The 12,572-nt window shown below is 37.4% G+C and overlaps 1 protein-coding gene across 2 annotated transcripts in view; it reads right to left on the bottom strand.

Annotated features, from left to right (window-relative positions):
• Positions 1 to 567: 567 nt before the first annotated feature.
• Positions 568 to 12,572, bottom strand: part of sema3c (sema domain, immunoglobulin domain (Ig), short basic domain, secreted, (semaphorin) 3C) — a 165,315-nt gene continuing 153,310 nt past the window's right edge. For both annotated transcript variants that reach the window (XM_043713776.1, XM_043713775.1), the window contains exons 17-18: positions 11,595 to 11,725; positions 568 to 2,635 (exon numbers count right to left, since the gene is read on the bottom strand). In XM_043713776.1, coding sequence (XP_043569711.1) covers positions 2,216 to 2,635; positions 11,595 to 11,725 — 551 coding nt within the window. In that variant the 3' untranslated portion in view covers positions 568 to 2,215. The remainder of the gene's footprint in view (positions 2,636 to 11,594; positions 11,726 to 12,572) is intronic.

Here is a 12,572-nt window from a genome sequence, read left to right as displayed (position 1 = left end):
TCCTCCCCTGAGACATGGTGAGCCTCAGATTAAACTCAGCACCAGCCTTATCTCTCTAACAAGAGAGCGGCCCGTTGGGACTGTAGTGCCTTCCACCATCATTCTTCGTTGTGCTTAATAACTAATAAACTCATTCTTTCATCAACTAAAGAAAGCCTGGTTAAGTTGGCTTCTTTTAAAACATAAATTCCTTTATTTTGGGATGAAGGCATACACAATAGAAAGGATCCTTTTCATATCAATCTTGTTACAACTTACTAGGGGTGGGTGAATAAAGAAAGAGAGCCAGTCCATCCCTCTGTACTACTCAGTCGGAACAGACAACACCAATGGCCTCACTGAATTAAGGAAACAGAGAGAAACATTCCTTCCTTTCTCCTGTCTACTGACTCCCATAAAAGTGCACTACACTGGGACGAGATAAGATCAGACTCATCATCAGGTATCATTTGGGTTGAATTTGTTACTGAATCCAAACTGCCAGAACTGGAGATGAGAACAAATAATAGGTTAAAGCATATCACATGGAATGTCACTTGTAGTAGAGAACACACGCACTTGAAAAAGTTAAGTGTCTTTGAAAGTTTATTGTCATCACCATGAAAGTACATTGTGTCATGTTTTCTTGACATAAATTAGTCCAGCAGAAGTATTTAATCTATACTTCATCTATACCTTAACTGCCATTTTGTTAGGAACATTTCTTTAATTTGCTAACATCCTGCCAGCAATTTAACGTTAGTAAAAACTGTACACTAATATTTGATCTCCTTCCTACTCAAATTAACTAACTATTTGCATTGGCAAGTGGAAGAGAAATGTTTAAATTTGAGAACTTTTGTACTTAATCTACATGTAACAGCATACCAAAAAACACTTAAACATACCAAATAATATCTTAAACATTTCATTTACAATAAAATCTCAGGAAACATTCATCTATCAGCTCTGTAGTTTTAATCCTAATAGGAATGATGGAGACAGTATTTGTGGCATTCTTGGTTGCTGATGACTTGCAGGGTTGTGTTCAGCTACAATAGTCAATGAATCTTGAAATTCAACGTATAGATGGGTCATTCAGTGGAGTTTGTCTCAGAATCTATTATTCACCCAGTGATAATTTCCTTTTAGAATGACCCAAAATTTTCCAATTTTTATTGTAGATTATTTTCATTACAAGGAGCAGTGGTGATTTTTATATTCTTAACATGTATCAGTAACAATTTAAGAAGCAAAACACAAATTGTAAAAGTCTGAAATAAAAACAGAAACTGCAAAGACATAAGAGAAGAATTGATATCTGACAGATAAAGGTGTAACATTTTCAAAACATCTTTCAATGGAGTTGGATGAAGGATATCTGCCCAAAATGCTACTCTTAAATTTTCTTGTACATGTTGACAGATCTGTTATGTATTTCCAATATTTTCTGTCTTTATTTCTGTTGTAGAGCAATTTGAAGTTTTCCAGATAACATATTTCCATGACATATGTCTCCTTCTACAGTTCAATAGCTCAACTTTCCAATATATTGCAATACATTTAATGGGTATTTATAGAATTGGATTCTGAAGAGCTTAAGATAATGCTGTTTCAAGGTTTTGCACTTAAAATGGCATTACCCTCATTTTATAGAAACACATATAACACTAAAGTGTAGGTCCAATATTACCTTTGACCTTCCAGGCCCTTACCAGAAAAGGGAAGTCACAGGTCATTAGAACTGAAGTAGTACCACACCACACTTAATTTAACGTTTTCTCATGAGTGAACCAGATACTTTGGCCCCACCCTGCTCAGTCATATGGGTGGACCTGTGGAACTCATTGGCCTTGGCACAGAGCTAAATATAAGTGGGGTAAAAATGAAAGGCTTACAGCAGATTTAGTTTACAGAATGTAAGTACAAGTTTGAACGAGTACTATTTACTATTAAAAACAGACCAATAGAAAATGGCCTCCTTACAAGTTATTACAAATAGACAGGAATTAAATCTAAATGAATGTCTGAACTTTACATAAGATGAAGATATTAGGTAGCACAGAAAAATTACAGTTTAAAATGCTGTGCTAATCACAGATTGATCAGACATTCCCAAGTACAGCTAAATTCTGGAGTGAAGATAAAAAGATGAACAAGGTGACTACAGATGGATTTTGTACAGTTCATATTAAATAGTTTCATACCATCAAATAATTATTACATAAGACAGTTCTTAAGTGCCAGGCAACTGGTTTCTTCTATTTCGACTTTTTCGTCTATCAATAAGTGCCTTTAGTTTTGGGTGATCTATTCTGATTGATTGCCCCTTCTCAGTCTGTCTTTGCTGATGCCAACTCTCCTTGCAGTACTTATTGATCGCTTGCATTTCGGAGTAACTGAATAGTCCTACCAAGTCCTTGTGAAGAAGTTGCACACCACTCAGGCTATGAGCAGCTCCCCAGGTCCAGGACGTCCCTTTGTTGATTATTGGGGTAACTTGGTCTGGATCCACAACTTTCAGCTTGATTTTCACCACTGTGCTTTTGAAGTTGTTCTCTGTAGCAATGCAGTGATAAAGCCCTCGGTCAACATTTTGTACAGAACGAATCAGTAGGCCATGCTCGGTCACTAGAATTCTTTCATCTTGCTTTACCTGTGAGGAAACAGACACCTGTTTTACATGGATTAAGGTGGTGCTTTTTCATTTAAAGCATTGGCCCAGTCAGTGATGCCAACATTTCACAAACAAATTTAAAATAACAGAAGTTCTCTGGAAAAACACGTGCCCATCCTGGAATGCATTGTCATGCCAGCCCCAATGATATAGCTTACGGGACCTGGATTCAGACTGGTGGAGAAGTGCGAAATTCTAGTAGTGATGGGAAATACCTTGACCTACTTTCATGCCTCTCCTGTGGACCAGTCCACAGTTTATTCATGGAACTTGGGAACTGGTTATTAACCCACTTTCTCAAATATGATAGCAGGAAACAAGGGAAATGAGGAAAATGAGAAAAAAGCCATAATAAAAAGTAATTGCATTCTAACAAATAAAAGGATAATATTTGTACTTTTTTGTGCCGGAGTGTTTAAATTTCTTTATTCCCTATGCAAAAGAGTAAATGAACAAATATTCTAATTTTCACAGCAGAACACACATTTATTTCTCTCTTCTGAAATAATGCTCTCAGTTCATTATAAAACGTTTCCTCCTTCATTTTTCAAGAATAATCAAAAGGATTCCAATAGTCCATAGAGTGGTATTTCCTGCCTAAAGCATCATGGAAACAGTACATTTTAGGACGAGACAGGAGCTGTTTCCAATTGCCACCTATGTCACTTTGCAAAACAGAATTCCTTCCTCCCCTGACTTTCTCAGGTTGAATGGTTTTTGGTGCGTGTGCAGTTGTGAGTAGTACAAGTCTTATTGCTGTCCTTTTTACAATCATAAATACTGACTGAAAGCTACACTCCTCCAATTCGGGGAGCTGGGGGCAGCTAGATGTTTGAGTTCTGGAACTGCGTCAATAATCAATGGACAGTGAGGTGGAGAAGAGAGCAAAGTGGGTGAGAGATGTTCATGAATGAATTCTGGGTCTGTGGAGAGGGGCTGAAAGACTGTGGGCTTTGATTAAAGACATGACAGATCAGGAAGGAGCACTGTGTACACTCAGTTATTCCCCATAATATCCAACAGGTGATCAACTAGCAGCTCTCACCTGCCCAGCTATATGTCCATCTGTAATTTACATCTCGTAGGCATTTAATATCCAAGGATGGCCAAGATTCTTTCTTCACTTGTTTTTTTCTGGTTTCCCATTATTCAGGTGGAAAGCAGATAAATAGCACTTAAAGCTAACTGCTATGATTTTGTTCATAAGCTGAGCATGGATTTATAGAGGCTGTATACATTACACAAGTAGCCACGACTGTTAGCAGATGGTTTTCTTTTAGATCGTCCAAACATTTGCCTAATTCAGAAATACCTTTAATTAAGTTGCTTAATATATTATGCTAATCAAGATGATCAGCATGTTTTCTCAATCAAAAGCAAGATTAATAGGGCTACGCTACCTGAATTCTGTCACAATTCAATTTTTACATGCGAACCTTAAAACAATGTAAAGGCACCTGAATACATTCTCATGAACAAATCATTCACAGCACCAATAACCTCCATTTATAAAATGTCTTTATTTTGAAATAACCCCGCTAATTTGCTCCACAGAAGCAAAAAATCAATGTCAAACAATTTAAACATTAAGAAAATTGGCAAATCAGATTTAAAAAGTGAGTTCTAAGGAATGTCTTGAGAAAATAGTTGGGAGTGTAGATATGGGAAGGTATTGGGACGATATATTGCCATTGCAAACTGCTATCAGTCTGGATGTGAGGGAAGGGACTTGCTGTTCAGCATCTCCCACACTTTGTTAGATTTTTTCTGGAACAAGTGGACCATTTTGAGAGGGAGGAGATCAGCATTTTACATAGTTAGACAGTGAAGAAGGTTTTCTAAGATTACAAAAGGGTCTTGATCAAATATGTCAATGGGCTGAAAAATGGCAGATGGAGTTCAATCTGGATAAATAATAAGTATTGTGTTTTGGTTCAACAAACAAGGGTAGGGCTTATACAATTAATGGTAGCGCCTTGGGTGGTGTTGCAGAACAGAGAGATCTCGGGGTTCAGGTACACAATTTTTTGAAGTTTGCATCACATATCAACAGGGTGGTTAAAATGGCACTTGGCTTACTTGCTTTCCTTGCTCAGTCCTTGGAGCACATGAGTTGGGAAGTCATGTTGGGAAGTCATGTTGAGGCTGTACATGACTCTTAGGAAGGATATTATTAAGCTGGAGAGGGTTCAAAAGATGGCATGGTGGCTCAGTGGTTAGCACTGCTGCCTCACAGTGGACCCGGTTCGATACCAGCCTCGGGCAACTGTGTGGAGTTTGCACATTCTCCCTATGTCTGCATGGGTTTCCTCTGGGTGCTCCAGTTTCTTCCCACAATCCAAAGATGTGCAGATTAGGTGAATTAGTCGTACTAAATTTCCCATAGTATTCAGGGATGTGTAAGTCAGGTGCATTAGTCAGGGGTAAACGTAGAGTAATAGGGTAGAGGAATGGGTCGGGGTGGGTTACTCTTCAGAAGGTCGGTATGGAAGTGCTGGGCTGAATGGCCTGAGTCTGCACTCTAGGGATTCTGGAAAAAAGAGATTTATCAGATATTGCTGGGTTATGGAAGGTTTGAAGTATAAAGAAAGGCTGGATATGCTGAGACTCTTTCACTGGAGTATAGGAGGTTGAGAGGTGACATTATAGAAGTTTATAAAATAATAAGGGGTATAGATAGTGTTAATGGCAGTTATCTTTTCCCTAGGATGGGTGATTTCAAGACTAGGGGGCACATTTTTAAGGTGAGTGAAGAGAGACTTAGAAAATATATGAGGGCAAATTGTTTTACACAGAGGGTGGTTCGCATGTGGAATAAGGAAGTGGTGGATGTGGGTACATTTACAACATTTAAACTACATTTGGATAAGTACATGAATAGAAAAGATTTGTAAGGATATGTGCCAGGATCAGGCAGGTGGGACTAGCTTAGTGTGGGATTATGTTCGTTACGAACTGGTTGGACCAAAGAGTATGTTTCCGTGCTGTAAAACTCTGTGTCATTATAATAGACCTGAAATGACATCCTTCATTTAACTAAAGGGAAAAAAGCACAGCTAAAATGCTTAGGTGAATCTTTTTTCTTCCATTTTTTGGAACTTTCAATAGAAGAACAATATTAATTGCATCAACAGATACAGCAACAACATACAGCATCTGTGAACACTTCCCTGGGATTTAAAAGAATCTTCATGCAGGCACTAACAGTGAAGTCTAAGGTGGGTGTAAAGAGTTGCATCTGAAAACTGAAGAAACTATTGACTTTTTTTCCTTGTTAATACAAAAACACAAATTAAGAGGAGTTTGCCATTCAGCCCCTTGAACCTGCTCTGTGATTTAGCAAAAGCATAACTGATCTGGTTGTAGCCTTGACATTACCTCCCTTTCCACCTCGACACCACTTCCCTTTCCACCTCCAATAACTCTGACTCCCTTATTAGTCAAGAATCTATCTTCCTCTGCCTTAAAAAGATTCAACGATCCTGCCTCCACCAATCTTCATGAAAGAAAATTCGACAATCTCAGAGAGACTTCCTTGGAGAAAATAAAACAATCTTTATCTTAAGTGGGGGACAATTTATTTTTAAACTGTAATGCTTTGGTTTTAGTCTCTCTCACAAGGGGAAAGATCCTTTCAGCATTTACCCTGTTAAATTCCTTCAGGATCTTATGTATTTCTATAAGATCACCTCTCATTATTCTAAACTCAATTGATATTGGTCCAACCTGTTTCACCTTTCTACATAAAATAATCCTTTCAGCCTAGGAATCAGTCGAGTGAACGTTCTTTTCTGCTTCTAATGCAATTAAATCTTTTCTCAATCTTTTCTAAACTGAACACAATGCTCTAGATGCAGTCTTACTAATGCCTCGTACAAATATGGCAAAACATCCTGAGCTTTGTATTTTAATCCCCTTGCAATAAACAACAACCTTCCATTTGCTTTCCTAGTCATTTGCTGTACCTGCATCGTAACTTGTTGTGGGTCAGATTCCAAGACACCCGGAACCTTCTATATCACAATGTTCTGCCATCTCTCTCTATTTAAATAAAATGCTATTTTTCTATTTCTTTCTGCCAAAGCAGATGAGTTGACATTTTCCCACATTAAACTCAATCTTCTATAAAATAACTTATTATCGAACATACCAACATCACCTGTTAGTGCAACTTCATTCATTACCTTAACATGAAGCAGACACAGTTATCGCCTTCTCCTTGAGATATTGAGAGCCTGTACATTGGAGTACTTATTAAAAATTAAGGATTTATAAAATGTTCATGGAAAATAAATTATAATGTGACCAACTCAGTAATTCTTGGAGCTATTTCATTCCACACAGCCAGCCAGGTCAATCATGAGAAATGTCATTTGCTAAGGTGAATAATTTTATACATTTTGAGATTTCACAAGGTATTCCATAAGATATCCTGCAATCTCCTACAAATCTGACCTCACAGAAGACTGTGGTATTTTCCACTTGCTCAATAAATATCTGTTGCTTGCCCATACTAAGTGGGTGCTGCTAGGATTTTCCGTTCTGGCCTGTGGGAATTGAGCTCTAAAAGACAAGCTTTGTTGTTAGCTACTGCTTCAAACATTCCGGCATCTGTGTAAATCTGCTCCCGCATTATCCTTGGTGAATTAGTTGCTACTAGGATTTGAGATGTATTTTTCCACAATTCTTTTCCTACAAAAGGCTTGCCGACAGCTGCTAGTTTAACGATAGCAACAGAGAACATTTCTCTAGCACGCTAATTATTTTAGGCATTATTTTGGAAGCTCTCAATTTAAGCAAGAGAGAGGATTTTTCAAAAGGAGAAAAAGCAGATGGGTTTGTTGCTTATTTATGCTTGTCTCAAGAGCAATGAGTTCAGACCCAGATTCTGCTGTGTGTGTTGCCATCTGTATCATCTAAGTTCTTACAAGAAGAGTTATATAAAGTAAATAAGATGCAATTTATCGCTTCTCTGAAACTATTTTACAGGTTACAAGAATAGTCTCTGCATTGCTACAAGATTGTTATGGAGGCTCTAGCCTTAATTCTATCTCCCACAAAATTTGCCATACCCTTCCACAAAGTGCTCATGATACCATGGTTGTGCTTCTTGCGCTCACAGGGATTAACCCTTTCAGACCATATACCTTTCCCCTCACTGCAGTTTTTTTCCTGAAAACTATTACTGTCATTTATTTATTTACTTAATTACATTTGCTACATTCTTATCTCCCCCAACAAAGACTCTCCAACAACCAAAAAGGAGTCACATCAAACAAGGGGGAATCATCAGGTAACACAATTAAGGGAGTCAACAAGTTTATTTTACTAATCATCCAGTCACTGAATGAATGGGAAGTTTATAAAATTACCTACTTCAACACAGACCTACAGGTGCATTTAGGATAAAGGCTCACTGACATAAGCTGAAGAAGATGGTGCATTCAGCTCCAGGAAAGACATCATTAAGAAGGGACAAGCACTGTTTGAAGATTCAAGATACTGCAACAAAAATAAAAGTGCCTGCTCTAATATCAGGATGGCACCATGGCTAAGTAGTGAGCAATGCTGCCTCACAGCGCAAGGGATTGGGATCAATTCCAGTCTTGGGTGACTGTCTATGTGGAGTTTACTCATTCTCCCTGTGTATGTGTGGGTTTCCTCTGGTTGCTCCAGTTTCCCTCCACTGTCCAATTATGTGCTGGTTAGGTAGATTGGCTATGCTAAATTGCTGATAATGTCCAGGGATGTGTTAGCTAGGTGGCTTAACTGTGCCTAATGTGGGGTTATGGGGATAGGGTACGGGGCTGGCTCTAGGTGGAATGCTCTTCAGAGGGTCAGTGCATCACTGATGAGCTGAACAGCCTCTTTTCACACTGTAGGGATTCTATAATTCTAACAGAGATAACATTGTCCACAAAATAAACACAAGTGATTGAAGGTTTTGAACAGAACATCAGATGTCGGATGATCTACAAGACATCTACCTTTAACAAAACAAACTACAACTCTTCCAAATCTTTAACTTTGCAAATTTAGACTAGCTGGACAGTTAAATACTCTCCTTGAATAGGTTTTCTTCAGAATTAGAAGAATGGTAGTTTGTGGAGAAGGAAAGGGAGATATAATATCTTTGTATAGCTACCTGGGGTTGGCTGAATAGACCAATCTTTTCACTCATATTTCATATGGCTGGCTATAACCAAATGGTATCCCTTCATCAAATAGTATTATTGCACATATACCATGGCAGCGACAGCTTTGCAGTAGTTGAAAAAAGTGACCTCAGCAAGAGGTTATAAGAATTAAAATATGTCACATGGCTTCTTCAGACATGCACCACCATTCAGTGAATCTTGGCTGATCTTCTACATCAACTCCACTTTCCCCAACTCTCTACCGAGGTGAAACCACTTCTCAGCATCTATCTGGCTCAAAGATATCATCTTGAATTCTTCTCCATTACAGAAAATATGAACCCATTGTTGTATTCAATTTATACCCATAACATGGAGCGTCCACCACATGAATCAATAAAGCAAACTGTTGTTATAGTTCCTCTGAAGTAAGATTCTAAATCTTTGACAAGTAGGGTGAACAAATTGTTTAGATAACTTTAAAACAAATTGCTTTTTGTTTTGGATTTTATTATCCAATAGCATTAATATTTGTCTCAGAGTGAAGAGAAATGTCAAGTTTTGTTAAGAGGATACAATCATGTCTAAATTTGGTAAACTGCAAATCCTCTGAAGTTTCTAAATTTATTACTTCCTCATATTTCATGTCAACCTTAATTTCTGTCTTTTTCATAAAAGATTTACTAAATACCATTAATAAACAAGAGACTGCACCCACACCAGTTCTACCCCAGATATTTTACACAGTAATACACCTCTCTTTAAATGATCTCAATGTACTGTTATTTCCAAACCTAAAATATGTAATTCTTTTATATTCTTTCCCTTGCATAAGGTCAGAAGTGTAGCTGTTAACTGTGGAATACATAATGATCTATTCCATTTTAAATCCCTTAGATAATGAGGCAGTCTATGTCCAGAAAGAAATGTAATAGGTACAGATTTGTGGCAAGTTACCCAATATGACACACAAGGGTCAGACAATGCCACTTCTGAAAACAGGATGTAAGCAAGGATTCTACTATTTAAAAAGAACAGGTCGTCTTCTCTTAATCACCAGAAAAGTTTTTAGTATCATCTAAGTGTTCTGTTTATTTACTACAGCTTCATTATGAGAAGGATGTATGCCATTAATGCATGCCTCTGACAGAAGTGGAAGTGGAAGTACAAATGGTTGAAGGCGAATTGAATTGAAAGTTAAATTGATTATTGATTGAAAATGGTTTTCATGATAAAACAGAACTAGGCCCTGGATCAAAGCCCTCACCCTATTAAATGCAATATGGTGGTCACATAAATACCATGCTCTCTATTCTGAAACATTGAGCTTCAACTACAATAGGTATACCTCAATCATTTATCTCCCTCCTTCATATACCTCTTTCCAAAAAAACTATTCAAAACACTACATTGAAACAAAATCTATTTGATTATCATTTCATCTGAAGTGAATGTGCCTTTACTGTTTCTTTGTATGACATGATTTGTATGATTCACTCTTTCAGAGTTGGAAAGAGCACCTATAGTATGTGAGCTGGACCAAATGGTGGTGGCACCATCCCGGGACAGAAAGTGGAGTCTCTGATCCAGACATACCTCAACTGCAGGAGCCTTGGATTCCTATTTTACAGTGTCTGGCTCATGTATGGTATCTTCCTGTGCTGAATCCTGTATCCGTTTATGGTGTTTCTCTGTGATAGCAGTCAATGTGGTGGAAGTTTGCTTCTCTTTAGTCCAGGTCTCCTGTGGTTTATGTGGTCATGTATCACTGTTTCAGGTCTTGTAATGCTTCAGTGAGGACTGTCAGCTGTTTGGGACACGGTTTGGCTGCCAACTTCTGTCTATTGTTTTATTAATCCTTTATGGAACCATGTGGGACTAACTGAGGTTAGTGCACCTTCTTAAGATCCTGCCTTATCCATGCCTCCTCTCACAATATTTTTATTGTTTGGCTTTCCTTCTGAAAAAATAGAAACTCACATGGGAACAAATTATTGGTCACCAGTAAAGAATGTCAGCCTGCCACCAGGATTTCCTATCCCTACTAATTTGCAAGTGAGAATGATTTGTAAATTGGAGCCCCAGGGTTTAAAAAGGTCCAAGTAAAATTTTGAGATTTAAACTACACCTATGCTCTTTCTCTTCATTTGCAGCAACGTCATTCCAGATGTACATAACATTGTCACTTTTTCCACAATGCATGCTTGTTTATACATTGCTACCATGATGTGAGCAGAGAGTGAATTTAGAGAGTTTCTCCAGTATACTATGCAAACTTTCTTTCATGTTTTAAAGACATGCTTGAAGCATTTATGCTAGTTAACAAGCTCAAGTCAAAAGCCAGACACTGTAAAATAGGAATCCAAGGCTCCTGCAGTTGAGGTGTGTCTGGATCAGAGACTCCACTTTCTGTCCTGGGATGGTGCCTCCACCATTTGGTCCTGCTCACGTACTATAGGTTCTCTTTCCAACTCTGACAGAGTGAATCACCCAAGTTGGTGGATGAGAACAGTGCTGTGCAATAGCCAATGTGAGATGGGTGGATCTGTGAAAGATTTGTGTCCTGATCTTCCCAGTGCCCGGGGCATCAGTTAAATGATGTGGAGTAAGGATTGCTAACTTCAAGGCCTTTTATTGAAACTGTTGTTCGATTAATTTGATTGTGGTAATTTTATTTTACAAATGAGTATTAATGAGTTTAATGGTGTCTTCCTTTGCAGTAAAACTCTATATAGTCAAACACTAGAAATTAATTCTACACATTTCTAAAAGAATTGCAATGTAATTATAAGATTACAAACCTCCTTTCTTCTGTCATTGGCTTTTTGCGTCAACCATTTAACTGAAGCTTGGGGTGACTTTGGTGTACATTCAAGGAAAGCTGTGCTGTTTTTCACTCCATATTGCACAGATTCTGCTGCATTTCTGTATGCTGAAATGAATGCATATATTTTAACAATACATAATAATGCATATTATTTTAAACATGAAGCCAGAATCAAAACAAACTTTAAATATATTTAATTGTCTCAATATTATGACTTCCTACATTTGTGGAACAGAATTCAGTGCTTCAGACTATGCACTAAAAGGAGGATACTAGGAAGTAAAATGATCCAATAGACATTTTAATGAATGGGTCAACCAGCTACTGAACAAATAAAAATATTTATTAATGCGATAGTAGAATATAATTTGCATCCAATAGAACAATACCCTACAATCTATTTATAATGTAGATTGCTTATTGGTTGAAACTTTAGAGAATATAAACAAAATGCACAATTAATTTAAAACCATGTCAATGAGTAGATTCAGTGTGACTGATATCACTTTAAATGGGATACTTAATGCAGTTCTGTCCACTGTTACGGCACCAGTTTCATTCAAATTAAAAATAATTATTAACTGTAATCGTATATCTTGGTCTCCAATCAATCTGTAATGTGTATAGTTGCATTTTAAGATTGTATGCATATTATTATACCTTATTAAAGCCAATGCTATTGATTGTGTTTAACATCAGGTTTTACAGAAGAACCAACAAAATAAGGATTTCTCCCTCATTTGGTGCACCACCAGAGTTAATATTTCTATTTTACTTACTTGAAGCAAATAGAATTTCAGAATGTTACATGATGCAATTGTAAATCAGTGCCCCAAAGGAGCTTTCATCTGTGCTTAACCACCTTCAGGTGTTTAGAAACTAACTTGGCAAAGCAACATAAAAATGTGAAGTAAAATGAAAGGACACATGACATCTGCTGAAAGATGCATTG

The sequence above is a fragment of the Chiloscyllium plagiosum genome, chromosome 23 (assembly GCF_004010195.1).
Source record: "Chiloscyllium plagiosum isolate BGI_BamShark_2017 chromosome 23, ASM401019v2, whole genome shotgun sequence".
Lineage (NCBI taxonomy): Eukaryota > Metazoa > Chordata > Chondrichthyes > Orectolobiformes > Hemiscylliidae > Chiloscyllium > Chiloscyllium plagiosum.
The sequence above is the reverse complement of the archived record's forward strand: the minus strand, read 5'-3'. Positions and strand labels throughout refer to the sequence as shown.